Raw genomic sequence first — 24568 nt, 5'->3', positions numbered from 1 at the left:
TTTAATCATTTTAAAAACTATCCTTTGCTTATAAGCAAAGCATAGCTATAGAATGAGAAGCAGAGAAAGTCTGCTAAATTTGTCTATTTCTTCTTAGCAAAAGCTTAAGAGCATCCCTTCTAAAGCAGAGCACAGGGAATATTAGATTTCATTCAAGTGCCATTCACCATTTCCATTACTTTTCCTGCAAGGATGTCTAGATTATATTCAGCTATCCATTTTCAAGGAATCCAGGCCCACTGGTTCACTTGCAAGTCACACTCAAGTTCTGCAGCAAATTTGGTAAGGAACTCATTTTCTCCTTGGTTGGAGAAAGTCCCCTCCCCCCATTTTATAGCAGGGAACACAAGCCTCCAATTAAAGTGCTAAAATTACAGAAAAAGACTGCCTTACCTCCGACTTTGGAATTGTATGCAACCCCAACTCCACACTTGTGATTATTTGCTTGCATGGCAATTTCTCCTGCACATCTTGTTCCATGTCTAAAGATTAAAGGAGCAAAGCTTATAAAACAGAAATAAAGATTTGTGTTTTCACATAATGTCATGGTATTAATTTTTTATTAGCTTTCTTTCTTATAGCCACTAAGCCAATGTAACTTCTGATGTTATTGTGAGTATGTCAACACCCAAGGACAGTGTCACTAATATATCTTCTGATCCTTATATACTGACCATGAAATTGTTCTTTACTTTCTGTTCTCAGAATGGCCTTGGATTAAGTTTTCGTCAGCTCTCATAAGTAAAGTAGACTAGAGTTCCTTGTTAACTCTTCTCTGTTCTTATTACCATGTGCCACACTATGATAGCCAAAGACTTCTTGTTACTAAGAGTGTATGATTTTCTGGGGATACTACTGACCAACTGAGATATGAGATGTTCTCATAACCTGGTTGAGGCCTGAACAAGACTGCTTTCCAATCAGCCAAAGAGAGGAATTGATTATATCAGAGTACTTGATGGGATTGATCCACCCTTGAGCACACTAATTTCTCCACTGAAAAACAAATTCTAAAATTCTGGAGGAAATAATTGTCTTTATTTTCCACTACCCTGACTCAGGAAGGCTCATCACTGATGATAATGCTGAGGTGGAACCATTGCAGGAACATGTGGCTATATAGTACAGAAGCTGCTAGTGACTTACAGGAGCCACTGACTGATATGCGAAAATGAAGAGGGAAAAAGGGGGTTTACTTTTAGTACCAACACTAGCCAGCTACCTCTAGAAAGTAATGCACTGGCTATAGAGTAATTCTTCCCAGTGTAGAATATAAAATCCCTTAAGTTACTAGGCCAACAAAGACAGATCTGCTTACTCTTTTCTCTGAAGTACTGCATCTCCCTCAGCCACCTTTCAAGCACTGATGCAGATTTGGGGAAAGAAATATTGCCTTTTTGTGTAAACCTTAAACATGAGGGAGCAGGTAAGTTAGGTGCATTTTGCTGCCACTCAGACCCCATGAAGAATGAAGCTATGTGGGCGAGCAGCACTAACAGTGGAGGGTGTTGTGGCTGCACAGTACACACCTTCCAAGGTCTTATAACATCTGCTGGAGATTCTTAAATACCCATTTTCATTTTACCTTTTGAGTTAGGATTATCTCAAATGCAAGTGAAGCTATCCTGAAATGTTCTAGAGTGTACAAATCAGAACATATAAAAGATGCATCATAATAGCCTATGTTGGAACCCTTTGGTCAAGAGTCAAACAGAACTTACATTATTGTGCAAGTTCAAGCTCAACAAGATTCAACTTATGCTTGTCACTGGAGATTTTACTTAGTAGTATAAGATGTCTAGTTGAGGTATTTTTCTCCCCTATTATATGGTAACTCCGTTTAAATTTATTTCACAGAGTATATACTTAAGGAAGCTTCCACAGTAATAGGTTTCCAAATGGTTCTTCACAAAAACTTAAATGTTTAATGTCCCTCCACATATTCCCTATTTTACTTGTTTCCCTCACCTTCTTATTTAATACCATTTTAGTCCCCCCTTTATCTCTTTATAGTATGATATTCTATTTCCCCTTCTCTGGAATATCTGTGCCTCCCAGATGGTCTCTAGTTAGCTTCCTAACATTTGTGGTTATTTGGATTGAAGTATATATATTGAAAGTGTAAAGGCTAGCATCCACAGATAACAGAAAAAAATGCAGTATTTTCCCCCTAGGGGGTCTAGATTACCAGAGGATGATTGTTTCTAGCTTCACCCATTTACCTGAAATTTTCATTTTTTAAATTTTTCTTAATAGCTGAATAATGTTCCATTGTGTAAATGTACCATATTGCCATTATCCATTTGCCAGTTGGTGGATATCTAGGCTGTTCCTAATTACTGGCTATTATGAATAAAGCAGCAATAAACATGGACATACAGTAAGTAACTCTGCTGCTACAGTAGTAAAATGTTGAGATCTTGGGTATATGCCTAAGAGTGATACAAGCTGACCTTGAGATACCTCTATTTTCAGCTTTTGAGGAAACCTCCACACTAATTTTCATAATGGCTATACCAGTTTTCTCCCTCACCAGCAATGAGTAAGTGCTCCCTATCCTCAATATTCTCATCAACATGTGTTGGCATTTGCTTAATTTATTTTAGGTCATTCTGATTAGGGTAAGATAAAAATCTTAAAGTACTTTTAACTGCCATTTTCCTGGTGATTAAGGATATTGAACATTTTTCTGAGTGTTTCTCAGTTTTCTGTTGGTTACTTCCCACAACGTGATTGCAAGGCCTTATAATTGTTGAAGATACCTCTTACTTATGTCATCAAACACATAATCAGACTGCTGCCCAACTAGAAAATTCACCCATTTGCTGATGAGTATTCATGGTACTGTTAGGTGCTCTGCACATCACCAAAGAAGAAAAGTAATCATTTATATCATTGAACTACAAACTCTGCAGCCCACACAGAAATCTGCCTACAATATATACTAGAGAAGTATTGGCACTCATGTACTATAAGAAGCTTCTCTGATGAGGGCTGAGTAATTTATTATGGGCACAGCAATATGCAATTAGGAATAATTTTATTGTTATGTACCTTTAGCAGAAAAATAGTATTAGATCTTTTCCTAGGCTCATAATCTATCTAGTCTTGGGGTCATGGCCACTTTAGAAGTGTCAGGTCTGAGTTCCATATCAGAACTGGCCTTAAATGTAATTAAAATGTGGTTGGTTTCCTCAAACAAACAAACAAACAACTTATACTAACTTAGAATAGTAGCAGTAACTGGCATTTTTAAAACTCATTTAGAAATTCAAAAGGTAATGAGTATTATTTTGCTTAAGACATTCTTGTCACAATAATTATTTGACTAGAAAAAATTATTTGTAACTTGTTGAAATAGTGAATACAGATTCATGCTATTTTGATTGTAAGTGTTGCTGCAATTTTATAATTTATTATTTGGTGATTCTTCTTTTGATTGGCAGAAGGACATCCATCTGTGCCTATATTTGGTTCCTTATATAGTGATGATGAAGAGCACTGATAGGGATAATTTAGAGAAATATTGCTCATAGAATTGATGACTAATAGGTCTCCTGTTGCTGAATAGGCTAACAGAATGTTATGTCTGGCAATGTGCTAGCAGGTATTTCTTTTTATTGCAGCTTCTAAGAAAGAATCAGGATACTATCTTTCTGGCTGATAGTCAAGACTGATCTAAGAAATATTTTCATTGTTTCATTTGAAAATACAGTTTCTGAATTGACTGAGAAAATCAAAATGTGTTTCTCCTTCTGCTTCTATCAAACAATGCCATTCTTGTCATGCTGATTTCTTAATGGATTACAGTCCATCTCACTTGCTAAGTAAGAAACCTTGATGACCATCACTGTCAATATCACTGCCATTGTTCTTATTTTCAAAATCATTTCAGTGAACACTTATTTACATTTTTGTATTAATGTCCACAAATATATGCATATTTGTGCAATCTCCATAAAAATGCAGTTATATAAAATATTTCAAACATGCTGAGCCCTAAACACACACGCACTAGAACAGCTAAGGTTTAATCTAAACCTTTCTCTAAGCCTGCTTTTAACTGTTGAACTGATGACATGTTAACTCCACACCAAATGGAAGGCCCATGAAGGTCAAGGCTCTGGAAACCCAGGGTTTCCAGGATAATCATAAACAATACTATTACATGGGTTTTTGGAACTTACTGTGAGGGTAACATAGTTACCCCTTAGAACAAGAAAGAAGATCATTTTGGGTATTAAATGTTTCCCAAAGGTCATTATCTTGGTCCTATTGGAAGAGGTTGGGGCATTTAAAAGGTAGATTTTCTGTAACTAGAGACATAGACTAAAAAGTTGATTGTGAGATATTGGTCTTTCCCTCTCTGGTTGTTTCCTGCTGCTGTAAGATGAGCAGTGTGTTCCACCATAGTGATGAAACATCTCACCACAAATTCAAGTAGCAGAAGAGACAACTGACAGTGGAATTACTATTCTGATACTATAAGTTAATGGAAGCATTTTCTTTTCGTGAGTTGAATTAATTTTACTTGTTACAGTAATACAAATGTGGTTCATATTAGGACTGAGTCCTCATAACCAGAGAAATGGCACAATATCATTATACAAGTTACCACTCGGGTTAACTATAGTTATTCTATAGCAAGACTCTAAGATCTATATAGGATGGATGTGCACTGCCCGCTCTTACTATGTCTCCCCAGACTCACAATTTGGTTACAGGCCAATTGTTCTAGTCTTAATGAGAGGTACAATGAATGGTGTTTTATAGCATTTAAATAATGTAACATCTATTCCAAGTACCTACTGTTCCTATTCTCAGGAACTTTCAGAAATATGGACAGCCAAATTTAGGTGATAAGTAGAAAAAAAGGAGAAGTGTTGAGAAGTAGGTGATTATAGAGTATTGGAAGTACCAGCCAGAGCAATCAGACAGCAAAAAGAGGTCAAAGGGATACAAATAGAAAGAAAGAAGTCAAAATATTACTATTTGTAGATGATATGATAGTGTACTTAAGTGTTCCCAAAATTTCTACACCAGAGAACTTTTACAGCTGATAAATGACTTCAGCAAAGTGGCTAGATATAAAATTAACTCAAATAAATCAGTAGCCTTCCTCTACTCAAAGGAAAAATGGGTTGAAAAAGAAATTAGAGAATAAACACCCTTCTCAATAGTCACAAAGAATATAAAATATGTTGATATGACCCTAACAAAGAAAGTGAAGTATCTGTATGACAAGAACTTCAAGTCTCTGAAGAAAAAAATTGAAGAAGACCTCAGAATATGGAAAGATCTCCCATGCTCATGGATTGAAAGCATAAACATAGTAAAAATGGCCATCTTGCCTAAGGCAATCAACAGATTCAATGCAATCCCCATCAATATTCCAACTCAATTCTTCAGAGAGTTAGAATGAGCAATTTGCAGGTTCATTTGGGATAATAAAAAAATCCAGGATAACAAATACCATTTTCAAAAGTAAAAAGAAAAAAAAAAAACTTCTGGGGAAATCATTATTCCTGACCTCAAGCTGTATTACAGATAAATTGTGGTAAAAACTTTATGGTACTGGAACAGAAACAGGCAGGTAGATCAATGAAATAGAATTAAAGACACAGAAATGAGCCCACACAATAGGTGCTGAGGTAGGCACTGAACATCTTGGATCTTTACCTGAAGAGAAGTTGTTGGATTAGAAGACATGTCAAGGGTAAGTGTAACTGCTAGGTTGGGGTCAAGTGCTCCTGAGGGGTAGTCCTTGTTTGTGGTTTACTACCTGAATCTGACATCTATCTTCCTAGAGAAGGGACCGGGTACCCAAATACAATTAACGAGAATGGGTAGAGCTAGTTGGAATGAGTGGAGTAGAGTTGGGTAGAAGGTCTGTTTTTGAGATAAGGCTGGGGCAAGTAAGAGTTTTCATTAAAAGTAAGGTTGAGGTAGAAAGGTATATGATGTGAGTTGGGGCTCCTTTATATGAAAGAAGTGTGCTAGACAGGTCACAAAAAGACATACATGTGTTCCTTAGGCAGGTCAAAGAAAAATATCCTTTAATTAACCTTACTACACGATACATATGGGCCCCAGAGGAAAGAGAATCACTTCATGTTTCATGTGGATAGTATAAAACACCAAGATCTTTCAATATTGTTTCTACTCTCACAGCAACAAGCCCCAATTTTGACTCCAATTTCATCTCTTTTGATGAAAATCTCTTCTAGGTGGAGAAAATGTAAAGTGAGTGTCTCCTTGAAGCTTGGAAGAAATATCAATCTGAGATAAAAGACAATGCTCAAATGGTTATGGCCACTTTGAGACTAAGTCTCTAGAGGAACAGTTTTCTAGGTTTAGGAGAGGAGATTGAAGGTCTTTGGTTTCTAGCATTCTCAGACCTCTAGCTTTGAAAGGACAGACTAGTTTTTATCTTCCCTTATACTGTGAGATACTCTAAGATAGAAGCTGTTATCTTAAGAGTCAAGGGCTCTCCCATTTTTCTCCCCTGGAAGATTCCTAACTGCTTCAACACCTTAACAACTGAGGTAGATGCAGAAAGCAAGACTCAGCTGAATCTTCTTGTCTGCTGTCTGGCCATGACCTTCTGGTGAACCAGATTACAAAGCACATTTGCTACACCCGTGGAGACTTGTTAGGGGTTAGATTGAGTTTTTGACTTCTTTTGTTTCTTTTTCATGAAAAAGGAGAAAGAGAGGAATACAATTTATATCTATTGCCTTTCTACTATTTTCTCTAAAGCTACAAATACTCAGTTACACTTGAGGAGCTAAGTTTATAATATAAGGACAACTTTTTATTTCTTATAAAATAAGAAATTTAACTAAATATCTTTCTACGAATTAAGAGAAATATGAAAACAGGTTTTTGTTCCTGCCTTAAAAAGCAATGAAATATGGTACAGAGAGTGGGTTTACATTTACCAAGACTTGAAATTGGACCAAATTTATAGCATAAGTCTTCAAAACAAGATGAAAGCATTGTACATATTATTATTTCTCCAGAACACACATTTACTCACTTGTTTTCATTTGTGGGATCATATCGGGGAAATGGATCATGATCATTATCATTAAAATCATAGCTAGCCTCTGGATCCTAAGAAAACGACAAAAAAAAAAAAAGCATAGTGTCATAAAAAGAAACACTTTTAGAGACTGTCCCATCCTGAAAGACAGCTCTAAAGAGTGGACTTTAGAGCTCCTAGCCCACTGAACATTGATTATATCCACAAGCCAGCAGCAATGATTAACAAAGCACCCAACGCTCAATTATTATCAGACTCATATTTCATAGATGCTCATAAAGCTGAAAAAGTCAGCATTTCACAGGTTCAGCTGTCTAATTTTTCAGAAACAAATAGACTAAGAGACACTGAATGACTTTTAAGGCCACAGGGCTAATTATTGATATGTGATATACATCCCTTCATAACCAAGATTCAAAGAGGTGGCTATGGGGTGGATTAACTTCTGTAATGCTTTAACCTTCTTAGGCATGGTAAAAAGCCATGAAATTTAATTACTGAAAACTTACTTGAAATTCAAGACAGTGTTCTTTGCTCATCTTTTCAGTCTTATTGCTACATAGAAGCACCTCTGACTTAGATACCCCATTACCACTGTTAGCATTCCCTTATATTTTAATCTTCATTTCTTCTCTGGGCTAATTTTTAATCTCTTTCCTACTGTCCCCTTTTCTTTGCTGTTTAGCTTTGAATTATGGATTGGGAACTTTGAATGGGTGAAAAGCACAAGAGAAAGAAAAAAGATAATTTGATAGATGAAATATTTAACATCTTGCTATGACAAAAGATCCATTATGGAGTCTGTGTTCTATTAGGAACTTCATAGACAATCTTCTCCCTTCTAGTAAACTCTCTCATTCTTAGCTTGGCATTTTGCTGTATTGCTCAACTTAATTTTGCATAGTGGGAATTACATTTGTGCAACTTCAGGATGAAGGAATACTAAGCCATAAAGAATTTGAGAAAGTAACCAATAAAATAATTTCAAGCATAAAGCTTGGTCTGACCGATTTCAGTTCTATATAGTGTGGCTCCTGGTCTGAAGGATTTTTAACAGTTTCACTAGTGTAAGAACCCCTCATCCCACCTTGTAATACACATTGTCATGTGTAATATTTGAGTTTGCAGGACTCTTCTTATGCCTACTAATACAAAACAAGTTTAGACAGATTGATAGCAGGCCCAGAGACTGATTCTTGGGCAGCCTATCTCTTTTCAAGGAAAGAAAGTCCCTGCATGTCTGCAGAGATAGCTCCTGAAGTGACATAAAACAGCTCAGACTCACATAATTTGCATAAATGTCTGTGTGATTCCACTCCAAGCCATCGTCCAGTACAGTAATAACAACTCCTTTGCCAGTAATACCCTTTTGCCAAACAGGTATTACATGAAGGTCCAGCTTGGGCAGAGCTGCAGTCATTCTGGTATCTTGCTAGTGAAGAAAAACAAGAAACATTGAGAAAAATTATGATCTTGCTTAATCATGAACTTAACGCCATTTTTTTCTTTTTCTTTGGGTAATAAGAAGGGAATTGGGTAAAGTGAAAGCACAAAGTTGAGGGTATAAGCCCAATAATCCAGTTTACTCTAGTTTTCTAGTTATCCTAAGGAAAAATCATGAGCCATGAATTATCCTTGTATCTTAACTACACATATTCTTTTTTTCTAGTTGTTTTAACAAGCTTGAGCTTTCCTTGTACTAAAGATTTATTTGATGCTCTATGTTTTCATCTCCCTGAAGATCTAAGTCTTCATTGCCACACTAAGAACTCAACATTTAGGGTTCTTAGAGAATTATTTTCCTGAGAAAAATAAGCATGTGGAATGGCTAGGAGATTATAGTTTACTAGAAATTAAAATTTAATAGTCTGACCCAGCGACTTTGGATCGCAGAACAGGGCTCAGCACATCTGCCACCTGGACAAGCAGTTCCTAAAGTTTTAAAGACTGGTAAGTAGGAGATCTGGGCAGCCAGGGAGCAGAGAGATCTCTGCAGAGTGTGCACGGAAAGCGCGCCCCCGCCCTGCCTGATCCAGGGACCAGGAACACAGCATTGGAACCTCTGCTTCAACCCAGCTACTTTGGGGCACATAACAGGGCTTGACCCATCTGCGTCCTGGACCAGTGGAGATCCAGGGACACAGACCAGATACAAGGGAAAGGCAAGAACTTATTACTGACAACAAGATGGCAAGAGGAAAGCGAAAGAGTATATCCCAAGGAAACCAAGACAACCTGGCAACACCAGAACCCAGCTCTCCCATAACAGCAAACACTAGAATGCCAAACACTCCAGAAAAAGAAGACACAGACCTGAAATCATACCTAAAGACGCTGATAGAGATACTTAAACAAGAACGGGAGGAAAAGCAAAAAGATTCAGAAGCTTTTAAAGAGGAAACAAGAAAAACACTCAAAGAACTCAAAGAACTAGAGGAAAACAGAACCAAAGAGATGAAGGAATGGAAGAGAAAATTTAAAACGGAAATTGACAAAATAAAGAAAACACTAAAAGAGATAACCCTACAGGTAGAACACCTAAAAAAGAAATCGGAGTCACAGAAGCAAGCATTTCCAACAGACTACAAAAGATGAAAGAGACAATCTCGGGGGCAAAAGACAACATTGTAAACATAGAAAAAACAGCCAGAGAAGATGCAAAAAACAAAAAGCTCCTAACCCAAAATATCCAGGAAAACCAGGACACAATGAGAAGATGGAACCTAAGGATAATAGGAACAGAAGAGGGAGAAAAGTATCAAGTAAAAGGCACAGTAAATATCTTCAACAAAATCGTAGAAGAAAACTTCCCTACCCTTAAGAATGAGATGAACACAAGAATAAAAGTAGCCTTCAGAACTCCAAATAGGTTGGACCAGAAAAGAAATACCTCCCGACACATAATAGTCCAAACACCAAGTGCCCAAAGCAAAGAAAGAATACTAAAAGCAGTAAGGGAAAAAGGTCAGGTAACATATAAAGGCAGACCAATCAGAATCACACCCGATTTCTCAACAGAGACTATGAAAGATAGAAGAGTCTGGACAGACATCATGCATACCCTAAGAGAGCACAAGTGCCAGCCCAAGCTGCTATACCCAGCAAAATTATCAATCACCATAGATGGAGAGATAAAGATATTTCAAGACAAATCTAAATTTACACAATATCTGACCACTAGCCCAGCACTACAATGAATTATAGGTGGAAAACCCATTACAATGAGGTGAACTACATCCTAGTAAAAACAAGAAAATTCCTAAGCAAGAAAACCAAAAGAAAAAAGAGACAGACACAACTCAACCTACAAAAGCAAAAATAGCAGGAAACAGAAACAACTATTCCCTGATATCTATTAACATAAATGGACTCTACTCCCCAATAAAGAGACATATGGTATAAGACTGGATATATAAACAAAATCCAGCATTTTACTGCATACAGGAAACTCATCTCAGAGACAAAGACAGACACTATCTCAGAGTAAAAGGGTGGGAAAAAAACTTCCAAGCAAACAGCTCCAAGAAGCAAGCTGGAGTGGCTATTCTAATATCGAATAAAGTAAATTTCCAACCAAAACTTAGCAAAAAATATAAGGAAGGACACTTTTTACTCATTACCGGAGAAATCTGTCAGGAGGAACTCTCAATCCTTAACATATATGCTCCAAATAAAAAAGCACCCACATTCATAAAAGAAACCTTACTAAAGCTCAAAAAATACATTTCACCACACACAATAATAGTGGGAGACTTTAACACCCCACTCTCTCCAATGGACAGATCATGGAAACAGAAACTGAACAAGGACACTGTAAAACTAGCAGACTTTGAACCAACTAGAATTAATAGGTATCTACAGAACATATCATCCTAAAGTAAAAGAATACACCTTCTTCTCAGCACGCCATGGCACCTTCTCGAAAATTGACCACATAATTGGACACAGAACGAGCCTCAATCGATACAAGAAGATTGAAATACTCCCATGCATCCTCTCAGATCACCATGGTCTACGGCTGGTCTTTAACAAAAACAAAGACAACAAAAAGCCAACATACACATGGAAACTATACAATGCTCTGTTAAACAATAGCAGGGTCAAAGAAGAAATAAAGAAACAAATTAAGGATTTTCTAGAATTCAATGAAAATAAAAACAAAACATACCCAAAATATGGAATGCAATGAAAGCAGTATTGAGAGGAAAACTCATAGCCTAAGTGCTTCCAAAACAAAACTGGAGAGAGCATACATCAGCAACTTGACAGCACAGCTAAAAGCTCTAGAACAAAAGGAAGCAGATACACCCAAGAAGAGTAGACTGCAAGAAATAATCAAAATTAGGGCAGAAATAGACCAAATAGAAACAAAAGGAACCATAGAAAAAAATCAACAAAACCAAGAGGTGGTTCTTTGAGAAAATCAACAATATTGATATACCCCTATCCAGACTAACTAGAGGGCAAAGAAAGGGTATACGAATTAACAAAATCAGAAAGGAAAGTGGAGAAATATCAACTGAAACTGAGGAAATTCAAGAATCACCAGATCCTACTACAAAAAACTATATCCACATAGTTGGAAAATCTGGAGGAAATGGATGAATTCTTAAACAGATAAAAGATCCTAAAGTTCAACCATGACCAAGTAAACCATCTAAATAATCCCATAATACCTAAAGAAATAGAAGAAGTCATCAAAAGCCTCCCAACCAAAAAAAGCCCAGGTCCAGACGGGTTCAGTGCAGAATTTTATCAGACATTTATTGTGGACATAACACCAATACTCTCCAAACTATTCCACAAGATAAAATCAGATGGAATACTACCTAAATCATTTTTTGAGGCTACAATAACCCTTGTTCCTAAAGCACACAAACCCTACAAGGAAATAGAACTTCGGACCAATCTCACTTATGAACTTTGATTCAAAAATACTCAACAAAATACTTGCAAACCGAATCCAAGAACACATCAAAACGATCATTCACCATGACCAAGTAGGCTTCATCCCGGGGATGCAGAAATGGTTTAATGTAAGGAAATCCATCAATGTAATCCACCATATAAACAAACTCAAAGAACAAAATCACATGGTCATCTCACTAGATGCTGAGAAAGCATTAGACAAAATTCAACACCCCTTCATGTTAAAAGTCCTGGAAAGAACAGGAATCCAAGGTCCATACCTAAACATAATAAAAGCAATATACAGCAAACCAACAGCCAACATCAAACTTAACAGTGGGAAACTTGAAGCAATCCCACTAAAATCAGGGACTCGACAAGGCTGCCCACGCTCCCCCTACCTATTCAACACAGTACTGGAAGTCCTGGCTGGAGCAATTAGACAGCAAAAGGAGATCAAGGGGATACAAATCGAAAAGGAAGAGGTAAAAACATCACTCTTTGCAGATGACATGATAGTGTACTTAAGTGAACCCACAAATTCCACCAGAGAACTCCTACAGCTGATAAAAAAAGTTCAGCAAAGTGGCTGGATACAAAATTAACTCAAACAAATCAGTAGTCTTCCTATACTCAAAGGAAAAACATGTGGAGAAAGAAATTAGGGAAAAGATACCCTTCACAATAGTCACAAACAATATGAAATACCTTGGTGTGACTCTAAGTAAGCAAGTGAAGGACCTGTATGACAAGAACTTCAAACCTCTAACGACGAAAATCGAGGAAGATCTCAGAAAATGGAAATATCTCCCATGCTCATGGACTGGAAGGATCAACATTTTAAAAATGGCCATCCTACCAAAAGCAATATACAGATTCAAAGCAATCCCCATCAAAATGCCACCTAGTACTTCACTGAGTTGGAAAGATCAATGTGCAATTTCATATGGAATAACAAAAGACCTAGAATAGCGAAATCCATCCTCAACAACAAGAAAACATCTGCGGGAATCACTATCCCTGACCTCAAGCTATATTAAAAGGCAATTGTGCTGAAAACTGCATGGTACTGGTACAGAAATAGGCACGTGGATCAATGGAATAGAATAGAAGATCCAGAAGTGACCCCTCACGTATATGATTTTTGACAAAGGAGCTGTAAACATTCAATAAAAAAATGACAGCCTATTCAACAAATGGTACTCGTTCAACTGGCACTCAGCATGCAAAAGAATAAAAATAGACCCTTTCTTATCTCCTTGTATAAAGCTCAAGTGTAAGTGGATCAAAGATCTCCACATTAAACCAGGTACACTGTAACTATTAGATGAGAAAGTAGGGAAAACCTTAGAACACATAGGCACAGGAGAAAATTTTCTGAACAAAACACCAATGGCTCAAGGTCTAAGGTCAAAGATTAACAAATGGGACTTAATGAGATTGCAAAGTTTCTGTAAGGCTAAGGACACTGTCAAGAAAACAAAAGGGCAGCCAACATAATGGGAAAAGATCTTTTCCATCCATCCACCAACTCCACTTCAGATAGAGGCCTAATATCCAAAGTATCCAAAGAACTCAAAAAGCTAGACACCATAGAATCAAAGAACCCTATTTAAAAATGGCGTACAGAGCTAAACAAAACATTCTTAATTGAGGAATATCGAATGGCTGAGAAACATCTGAGGAAGTGCTCGACATCCTTAGCCATCAGGGAAATGCAAGTCAAAACAACCCTGAGATTCTACCTCACACCAGTTATATTGGCCAAGATCCAAAACTCAGATGACAGCAGATGCTGGTAAGGATGTGGAGAAAGAGGAACACTTCTCCACTGTTCGTGGGGTTGTAAACTGATACAACCACTCTGGAAATCAGTGTGGTGATACCTCAGAAAATTGGACATAGTACTACCTGAAGACCCAGCTATTCCACTTCTGGGCATATACCCCAGAGACACTTTAATATACAACAAAGATACATGCACCACAATGTTCATAGCAGCTCTATTTATTATAGCCAGGAGCTGGGAACAACCCAGATGTCCTTCAGTAGATGAATGGATACAAAAATTGTGGTACATTTACACAATGGAATACTACTCAGCCACCAGAAACAATGACTTCACCAAATTCTTAAGAAAATGGCTGTATCTAGGGAATATAATCCTGAGTGAGATAACCCAGTCACAAAAGAACAGACATAATATGCAGTCACTGATAGTGGGATGCTAACCCCAGAAGCTCGAACTGCCCCAGAAACAGCTCACGGACAGTGTGATGTCCAAGAAAAAAAAAGAAAACATAACAAAACAAGAAGAAAAAGTCATGATCAATCCTTACACACCAAGAACACATTGACAAATTCCGGGTTACACCCTGTATTACATATACTTTTTGCTCATTGTAAATAAAGAAAAAAAGAAAAAAAAAGCCAAGCACTGAAAAAAAAATTGTATTGATTGATATTTTCTACAACATTCTTTTCTTTCTTTTAAACTCTCTAAAATGTTTTTCTAAAGTCTTGGACAACCAGGGGACTATTGCCTGCAAATTTTTCACTGCCTTATTTACCATGTGGAAAGAGTTTGATTAAATTCTGTGTATTAGAAACACTCTGCTTCTCCTTTAGATGTTTTGTGTACTATTGTTTTTTCTAGCAAACGCCATTGTGGTTTTTATTGTTTCTATGTGCCCTTTTACCAATAAAAGACGGTCTATAAAAAAAAAATTTAATAGTCTTTTCAACATGTATACCATTCAAGTAATTTTTTTCCTTTTCTGGTAATTTTTCTGATAGTGTATGGAATTATATACAGAAGAGCTCGGCAACAGAATAACATATTTCTAAGCATGTGAGACAAGTAGTAAGGGAGTACTGGTTAAAAGCAGTATTTAAATAACTAAAATAAAAGTCGCATAAATGGGCTGTCACCTTGTCAGTGTTATGCATAAAAATGTAGTAATGAGAAAGATTTATTAGGTGATTGTGAGGCTGCCTCAAGAGACTTAGAGATATATAACATTTTGATGGCCAATGGTAGAGAAGAAGGCCCCCATGTAAGTTGCAAGAATAGTTATAATGTATAGTTCTTAAGTATATGGCCCCTGAAATCATGAATTATGCCCTACCAATATTGCCCACAAGATTGAAGTAAATTATTCAACTTGGCAATGCCTTGTTTCTTCATTGCTGAAATGGTTAAAATTCGTAGTTCTGTTTAACTTAGTAATATAAGATAGTTGTAAGAGAAAATAATTTAGTGATATCAAAAACTTAGAATGCAACTTAGATTTTTCTTTTAGGCAATATACAAAATCCATCAGTGGTCCCATCTTCTGCTGGGGTGAGCAAGTGTTGCTTAATTTAAAAGAACAGCACAAGAAACTCATGACCTTCCATATCTAATATAGAAGCTAAAACCTTAGTTTGTGTTTGTGAAATTTATCTTTTACTCTATTCCTAGCATCAAATATGTTTTCTAGTAGTCTATGCATCTACTATAGAGGCTTGACATTACAACATCAGAGAACAGATTGAAGGCATGTTCATCCATCAGTCAAGGCCTCGTAAACACCTTAAAGGAACAATGATTTGCAAGGGTAAGTATTTGTAAGTAAAGTTTCATAGCATATCTTCTTTTTGCCCAATTTAAAGATTGTTTGAATTATGTCCAAGAACTGTTGGTTTTGGACTATGTATTGTTTTGACTATTGTCTTTGAGTGATCTAGAGAATTCTCTGGTATAAATTCTACCACCATAGTGGCCTTAATGTGAGTGATATATCTGAAAATTCTTTTTGACTAGGGCATAATTTCTTTGCACTTACACCAGCTTTACACTTCAGAAGACATACAGACAAGGAACATTAACAGATGAATTTGTTTTAGCCACTCATTCAGCAAAACAAAAGATTTATTTCATGAAACTTCCATCAGCTTTTTAGACAGTATTGCCTTCTGCCAAATTCTATATTGTAATGAATATTCTTGTTTGTCAACTAAATTAGATTTGGAATTAATTAAAATGCAAATGGCTGGGCACACCTGTAACAGATTTTCTTCTTAATTAAATAATTTGAAACAAGAAGATCTACTTCTAATCCAGATCTTTTGAAGTAGGAAGATACACCTTTAATCTGGGCCACACCCTTGGCAAATACCCTAAATGAAGGACATGGAAGAAAGAAGCTAGTTCTTTCTTTGCCTTCTTGCTTTCGTTAGTAAGTCTTCTCCTTACCTGGCATTAATGATTTTAATATATACAGAAAAGCAGCTGAGACTTCCAGACTCAAGGACTGAACAACTACTGGGTTCTTGGATCTTTCATTGGTAGATGGCCATTGTTGGAATAGTTGGAGCAGAGCCCATAAGCCATTCTAATAAATCCCCTTTATATATGATAAATATAGACAAATGTAGATGATACATATTTTTCTATAAATTCTGTTCTCTAGAAACTAATACTGACTCACAGATAGACAGACAACTCTACCATCAAGATGATGTAGCAGTATAAGGAGCATAAATCTTAAATGGTCCTTTCTGTACTTACCAAGTACCACTGCTGATTCCACATTGGGTCATTGAAGAGATCCAATGCTGAGTCTCTTTGAACTGAACGTTTACTTCTCTCTTTTCCATACTGTTGTTCAGCCCATATCACCTACAAATATTTTTATAGTAAGAAAATTAAAATCATACTTCTAACTAGATATAACCATCTCTCATCTATCTTCAAGATTGTCCTCCCCAAAACCCACATATCATAGTGATGTTTTTGCCTGACCATATCTCAAACTCCCAGCCCAGGGAGAAGAAACTGAGGAGACAAGTGTTTCCTCCATTACAGTAAAAGTACACTCTTAACAGGAGGAGAAGCAGTAAGCACATCAGTGAAGCTTTTGGATTATTCTCACATCCTTACAGTGGGAATAGACCTGCAGACTAGTGTCATCAGAAACCAGGCCATAATGCAAATTTGTCTATTTTCATATGTCAACAAGCTGGGGGGTCCTCAGAAACTGTTGTTAGAGCACTCTTGCTGCTTCATTTCTCTCTCCACAGCCAAAGGTAAAAATTACAAGTGTTATACAAGAATGGTGCAGTGTGTGCAAATTTAAAACTTTGGCTCCTCCATGTTTTTGCCACCTGCCTAGGAATATTTAATATGAGAAACACATTGAAGACCTGAGGTGATAAATGAGCATTACAGACCAGACACACCTGTCATTAATTCAGCCTCATACATTATTCAAGCAGATCTGACAATACAAAAATTACCTGGCCCACATCTAGCATAATCTTATACTTGTGGCCTGGAGAGAATACAGGACTATCTTGTAATTATTATCATTATGAGATGATACTATATTCCTTTTCTTAACATTGTTTTTTATTTTTTTCTTACAACTTTATTTAAAGAGGAGAGATACATGTACAGATTTTGAAAGGCATTTTGGCAATTCTTTTAGAGGTTTGATAGCATGAACTGAAATCCTACTAGTTACCATAAGCATAAAAGTACATGTAGAACAGAATGATACTATATTCTTATTTTGCATGGAAACATGACTCCTTCTCCAAAGACAGTTTTTCTGTTATGAATGTGGTGACAGTCTACTGTGAGACAGGGTATGTTTAATATGAGAATTTCCATGAGTCAAATTCAAAAATAACAACTGAAAAACAATTTTCAGCTGAAGGCCAATGATATCCACTAGGAATGTCTTGAATTTTCAATTAGAAAGTATATTATAACACTGATTATAAATACTAGGAGGGACTGGAGAGCCAGCAATTCATCACTATAATTTATTTTAAAGTGCCTGTATTTTCACACTTAATTGTTTTGGCTTAAAATAACACACTACTTGAAATACATTTCCTGTTTTCTAGCTTGGTCTTTGGAAGCTGGCTACTAGGAAACACATATAAATCTTTGTGGGAGGGGACGACTTAAAGTTGGAAATTTTATCAGCTTGTAAAGATGGACTTTTGGTACATTTCATGGAATATATTTGAAAAAATATTTTCCTCCATTATAAAAGTGCAGCAAAGCAAAAATCAAGAGCAGGTTTTTAAAATGACATAAAAAGGGACACCGCTATTTGATCAGATAAGCATCCAATTGTAGCAAACCACACTGTGATTAATGTCATTAACCAGAATTGTATATTAATCTCTACATGAGCAAACTAAATGGAATCGAGAAAATTATCAGTGTCTTTTGATTCTGTGCATAATGAGTACTATGCGTTTTGCTGTAAATCATACTTCAGATCTGCAAAAAGTACTAAATGTCATCTTGTCCAATGCAAGCTTTTAGGACTCCAAGGTATTTCCTAAAGTAAAATTGTCCTGAGGTAAAATTTTCATAAGATTATATAACTTATGTGCAATAAATTTTTGTTGGTAAGTAATTATTATCCTTTTGTTGTATCTTGGATTTTCTCCAAAATTTACTGAAATAACTGAAGAGGAGAATTAAACCATATGTTCATTTGCATGAGACATTGTGAATAAGAATAGCTATTACACTACTCTGTGCAGGCAGGTTCTTCCTTGAAAATGAGAAGGGATTTCAGTTTGAATTCCTCTTACATTAACATTGGGCATCTATTTAGGCAGAGAAGGAATTCTTCCTGCCTAGTCAGGTTACTGGAAGCTGGCCTGCTTTTTAGAGCCCTCATACAAGAAATCATCTACTTTGGTCGGGGACATAAGAGATCTCACTAGACAAAAGAACTTTTTGAATAAGGTTGCAGGTTTCCAGTTTGGTCTGCTACATCTAGTCATATGTTGACACAAGGAGCTAGCAATAGACCAACAGGAGCTGCAGGATTCTCCTTGATCCTGGTAAGGTAACATCAAAGTGGTAGGTTCGACTACTTTTGAACTCTGCAGCCCAAGTCCAATTTTCTCTCCTCACAATTTTTTTTCTTATTAAAAATAAAATCAATGAGCAAGCCAAACCATGATGTAATTCATAAGCTTCCTATATTCTATGTACTTTCAACTGTTATGTCGCCATCTCCTTTCTGTACATTCTCTCTCCCAAAGTTGAGACTATACTTTGTATTTCTCACTGTTATTCTTTAGCTGTCCTAAGCAACAGTAGTCTTGTACATAGACATTTGTTCAAGCAGCATGCATTTCTCCAGGAATGCCATAGTCAGAAGAGAATACAGCATTGTCATACAGTATTCCAACACTTCTCATTCTTTTCTAGTAGCATAGCTGCTGATCTTGAAATTAGACCCCCAAATCAATAGGTATATTAAATATGTATTCAAATTTTCTTTACCCTGTTTATTCATATTACCATAGACATTTCTTGCTGTTGCCAAATAATTACAACTTGGTTTACAAACCAGGATGAGATAGAGCTGATACGAACATCAATGGCGTATGCTCTAAGATCAAGAGTAGACAAATAGAATCTGATAAAATTGCAAAGCTTCTGTAAGGCAAAGGACACTGTCACTAGGATAAACAGCAACCAACAGGATGGGAAAATATCTTTGCCATCCTACATCTGATAGAAGGCTGATATTCAATATATACAAAGAACTCAAGAAGTTAGACTCCAGAGAACCAAATAGCCCTATTAAAAATGGGGGAGAGAGCCAAAGAAAGAGTTCTCAGTTGAGGAATATCAAATGGCTGAGAAGCATCTAAAGAAATGATCAACATCCTTAGTGATCAGGAAAATGCAAATCAAAATAACCCTGAGATTCCACCTCACACAAGTCAGAATAGCTAAGATCAAAAACTCAGAGAGAGTCAGGATGTGGAGAAAGAAGAACATTCCTTCATTGGTGGGTTTGCAAGCTGGTACAACCAATCTGGAAATCAGTCTGGAGGTTCCTCAGAAAATTGGACACAGTACTACCTGAAGACCCAGCTATACCACTCCTGGGCATATACCCAAAAGATGTTCCAACATTTAACAAGGACACATGCTCCACTATGTTCATAGCAGCCTTGTTTATAATAGCCAGAAACTGGAAAGAACCTAGATGTCCTTCAACAGAGAAATGGATATAGAAAATGTGGTAGAGAAGCCCTAGGTCCTGCCAAGGCTGGATGTCCCTGTGTAGGGGAATGTCAGGGCAGGGAGGCATAATGGAGTAGGTGGGTAGGGGGACACTCCCATAGAGGCAGAGGTAGGGGGATAGGGTAGGGGATTTGTGGAGGGGAAACAGGGAGAGGGAATAACATTTAAAATGTAAATTAACACAATGGAGTTCTACTCAGCTTTGAAAACAGTGACTTCATGAAATTCTTAGGTAAATGGATGAACCTAGAAAATATTCTGAGGGAGGCAACCCAGTCACATCACACATGGTATGCACTCACTGATAAGTGGATATTAGCCACAAAGCTTAGAATATCCAAGATACAATTCACAGATGACATGAAGCTCAAGAAGAAGGAAGACCAAAGTGCAAATGCTTCAGTCTTTCTTAGAAGTGGGAACAAAAATATTTACAGCAGGGTAGGGGGATAAGGTAGGGGATTTGGGGAGGGGAAACCAGGAGAGGGGATAACATTTAAAATGTAAATAAAACTTATCCAATAAATAAATAAATAAAAACATGAAAAAAAAAGAAAGAGCTGATACTGACACAACATAACATGTATTGAAACACTTACCTCATGAAGTGGAGAAGCTTTCTTATAAACACTAATATTTTCTTATCAGTGCAAATGATATAAAGCTTTTAAGATACTTAGAAGTATTATTACAACCAGGGCTGCACAATTTTTAGGCATTATTGAATAAATATTGAATGATATTTACATAGTCTGAGTTCAAGGGTTATAAGAAGGAACACTTTATTGCCACATAACATATAAAAGGCTGTTGTCTGACTATAGTCAATTATTTTATCAATGCCTCTCTCTGATTTTCTGCACTCAAAACTCAACGTCAGACATGTAAATATATACCACACATAACTAACCATATATATCAAATTAACATTTGTTAGCTTAATTTATTCCAAACATATTATGAGCTCAATTGCACAGAAAGAAATAATAAGCAATTATAGATCAGTAACCATGGTCACAATTAAAAGATCAAATGCTTCTGTTGGGAGTCATATAGAAAATAGTTGGTTAGATGTAGTTAAGAATTTGAGAAGAAATGCACACTTACACGATCATCATCAGATAACCTCTTAGTGATATGAAGAGCACTTCTTCGAGACCTTCGAGGATGATTTTTGTGTTTGAATAAATAGTGATTTTCAAGTGATCCAATCTATTAAAAAAATCAAAATAACAATCCGCTTTCTTTAGAATGTATACATAGACTATTTTAAAAAACCAACTAACAGTTAGTTGTCTTTTATTAATAAAAGTATCATCCATTAAATCCACTGAAAATTTCTTTATTAACTTTATTGTTTTCTTTATGAGGAAGGCACAGAAGTTTCGAGATGACCTTTGGTAAATATCTTACTTTGGCTTCACTCTCTAGAATAGTGATGCTTCTGTTTCATATATTTTAGAGGAAGTACCTTGTATTTTCTTGCATGACAAAATATTTCTCAATGCCTATTTAAACAAACATATCCTGCCAGAAAACAATTATTTATGGAATACATGAAAATCCTTCAGGCTTATTAATTAAATAAATTTAGCATTCAGTTAAAACAAGATATTGTAGGTATAAAGTGTTTGAATCAATTGTGATAAATGTTATCAGCCATTATTGGTGATTCTGTTTATATAAATTCAATGTTTTCAGGAAGTGTACTGTATTTAAGACAGGCCTCACCTCAGGATATGTATACTTCTTTGGTGGCTATCAATACCCTCCAGTTCATTTAGAAATATTGTTTAATATTTTTTACATAAAACCATACAACAATGTGAGTAGACTAAATCCTTGAATGCCTATTTTTTGTAAATTAAGAGATAAATGATTGTGCTGTTTAAAAAAATGGATGTTCTTTAAATTGTTAGCTCTCATCACTGAGAAAATTTCGGTGGAAATGATAAGGCTTGTATTCAAAGCAGCCTTGGGCAAAGACTTGCCTGAGAGCTGTAAATGGGACTGGGAAGACATGTCAAAAGCTATGAGACTGGGTTAGGGTTGCAGAGCTCTGTTTCTACCATCCACCCCTTGTCCCTACCCTCTTCCTAGCTTTGTCGTGAAGCTGTCATGTTAGGATGCTTGTCTTAGTGTGGTTTTAGAGATGCTGGACAAAATGGGAAGTAAGAAGAGCCAGGAAAGCATCATTAGTCTTTTACAAGTTATTATTTTTGAAACTTATGTTATTGAATATGTCATTTTAACAAAAAATTACTAGAGGGAAGCAAGTTTATTTTAAAAAAATAATTTTTATATATAGTGGTCTAGGTTTAGATGTGTGTATGATGCTAATCTGACATGTGGAGGAGGAGAATGTTTTCTTTCTTTTTCAAGCTGCTGACTAAATATCACCTCTCCCACTCAGGACATACAAATTTCCATTGTGCTTATAATACCCACCAGGATAATTCCATCAGCTACTCTCTTTCATCCCCAGATATTCAAGAGTTGCACACAATAACTAAACAACACGAAGCGGCTTTTTGTCTCCCCTGTAACCTATTTTCTATGCCTAAAGTGCCTTCTCCAATCTCATTCACTGCGTTCTTCTGGCAGCCACAGACTTTTCTCCTCAACTCTTAGATATTTTCAGTAGCTTTCTTCTTTCTTTCTTGCCTCCCAAATTCCCTTTTACCCCTTTCCCTTTCTAAAAAAAAAAAAAAAAAAAAACTGACTTAAACCACCAACTACAACATCTGTTATGCAAATTTCGTCCAGGTGCAATTATTTATTTCTAATCTACTGTCCTTAGCATGTTTTTTCCTCCTTTTATTCTTCAGTCCCTAAGGCACAGCCTGGAACTGTTCAGAAAGGCTCTGGGAATTTTACTGAGTTTCATGCTGGGCCTTTCAAGACCATTTAGCTCATGAAATTAGAAAATGAAGCTTCTGGCTAGAAAAGGGATATTTCCTAGTGGATTTGATGTATGGAATAGACACCGCCTACGCTGATTACTCATCCATGACTTCAGAGTCTCAATCACCACCTCCAGAATAGAAAACGCGCCAAAATGTTTTACAACTCTCTTCCCCACCCCCTCCTGCTTGTCTCCCTGGCAAGGGTCAGGAATTTGACTCCATTTCAAGGGAAAGAAAAGCTCAGATTAGAAATCACACCCTCTGTGATTTCCTTTTGGGACTGCTCTGCCAAGCAGGCTCCCACTTAATGCTTTTGCGCACCCCTCCCCACCTGTCTGTTAATTCAGCATACACTTGAACAAATATCAGTTTATCTCATAACCCGAAAACCCCAGGAAATGTTCGTACACTTGGTGGAGGAACGAAACGGAAAGAGAGCCTTTCCTCACAGTCATTTCTGCAACCAGACCCTGCCTAAGACACTGGCCATGCAAAGTTAGGAAGCTCGGACTTCCCAAGTTAGCAGGGAAAACCCTGAACTCCCCCACTGAAGATGATCGGACATCTTTCCCTAACCTAATCCTCTTCCTGTTTCCCCCACAGACTCTGAACTACTACCACCACCACCTGACCTCAGAGTCACTAGTCCCAGCAGCTGGGCGCGCCCTTACACACAGGCATCTCTAAGCCTGCCTGGCTGGCCCCTGCTTTCAGAACCCGGAGCTGGTGCTGCCATATTGAAAAGAAAGAAAGCGTTGCCGGCTCTGGACACAAGCTGCCTGCGTCCCAGGGGGACCGAGCGCACTGCCTTTCCCAAGGTAGGCGAGAGCCCGTGTGCACCTCAAGTTCCCCCAAACAAACGCAGAGGGTTTTTTTGTTTTGTTTTGTTTTTTGTTTGTTTTATTTTATTTTATTTATTTTATTTATTTTCCAAACCTCGGGGAAGCGAATTTCAAATCTAGAACCGACAACAGAGAAAGAGCAGGGTCGGCTGATCTGGGGCAGCTTCCCCTTGTTTAGTGGCGCCCAGTCCAAACAATAAATAGTGAAACATTTCCCTTCTAAAAGCGCACGGGGCGGGGTTGAGGGGGATTCTCCTAGGTGCTTGCGACACTGAGTGCCCGGTAGTGCAAATCTGCTGCTCCTAATTTGGAGTCTGTACTTCATCCCTACCAGCGTCCTCAAGCCCCAGAAAGTTTCTCGAAAGCGGAAACTCTTACCTGACCCAAGAGGTCATAGCCCAGCTCTTCGGCGATGGCAGAAGCAGCTTCTGGCCCTCCATGTATCTCCGCCGCCCATTCATTGACAAACTGCCTTTTCGCTTTTACACTGTTCAGTGCACACCAAACGCAAAAGAGGGCGAAAGCAGTCCACTGCAGAGTCCAACCTCTTTTTTCCATGGCTCAAACCTTGCTCTCACAGAAGTAGGAAAGGCGAGAGAAAAGAAGTAAGATCAGAAACACACCAGCTAGACTAGACCTTTCCACTCTGCACGCCGCTCCTGGCTCTGGGTTGCTCTAGTAGAGCTCTGAGGCTCGCTGGGAGAGGCTAGGCGGCTGTGAGCGAGCGCTCACTGAAGCGCTTCAGTCTCCTGGCTGAGTGGAGCCCCAGCCTTCTCAGCCAGAATAGAAATGAGTGTTTACACGTCAAATC

General features: G+C 37.2%; 1 protein-coding gene across 2 annotated transcripts in view; it reads right to left on the bottom strand.

Moving 5' to 3' along the window:
* PCSK1 (proprotein convertase subtilisin/kexin type 1) overlaps window positions 1–24315 on the bottom strand; it is a gene marked incomplete at both ends in the record, with an annotated part of 47004 nt that extends 22689 nt beyond the window's left edge. For both annotated transcript variants that reach the window (XM_080925704.1, XM_080925703.1), the window contains 6 exons: window positions 394–482; window positions 7040–7116; window positions 8331–8477; window positions 16506–16616; window positions 21117–21221; window positions 24136–24315. In XM_080925704.1, coding sequence (XP_080781830.1) covers window positions 394–482; window positions 7040–7116; window positions 8331–8477; window positions 16506–16616; window positions 21117–21221; window positions 24136–24315 — 709 coding nt within the window. The remainder of the gene's footprint in view (window positions 1–393; window positions 483–7039; window positions 7117–8330; window positions 8478–16505; window positions 16617–21116; window positions 21222–24135) is intronic.
* Between the last annotated feature and the right edge of the window lie 253 nt (window positions 24316–24568).

The sequence above is a fragment of the Micromys minutus genome (genome assembly GCF_963924665.1).
Source record: "Micromys minutus genome assembly, chromosome: 11".
NCBI classification, from domain to species: Eukaryota; Metazoa; Chordata; class Mammalia; order Rodentia; family Muridae; genus Micromys; species Micromys minutus.
Note: the sequence above shows the minus strand (reverse complement) of the source record. Positions and strands in the feature narration are given on the sequence as shown.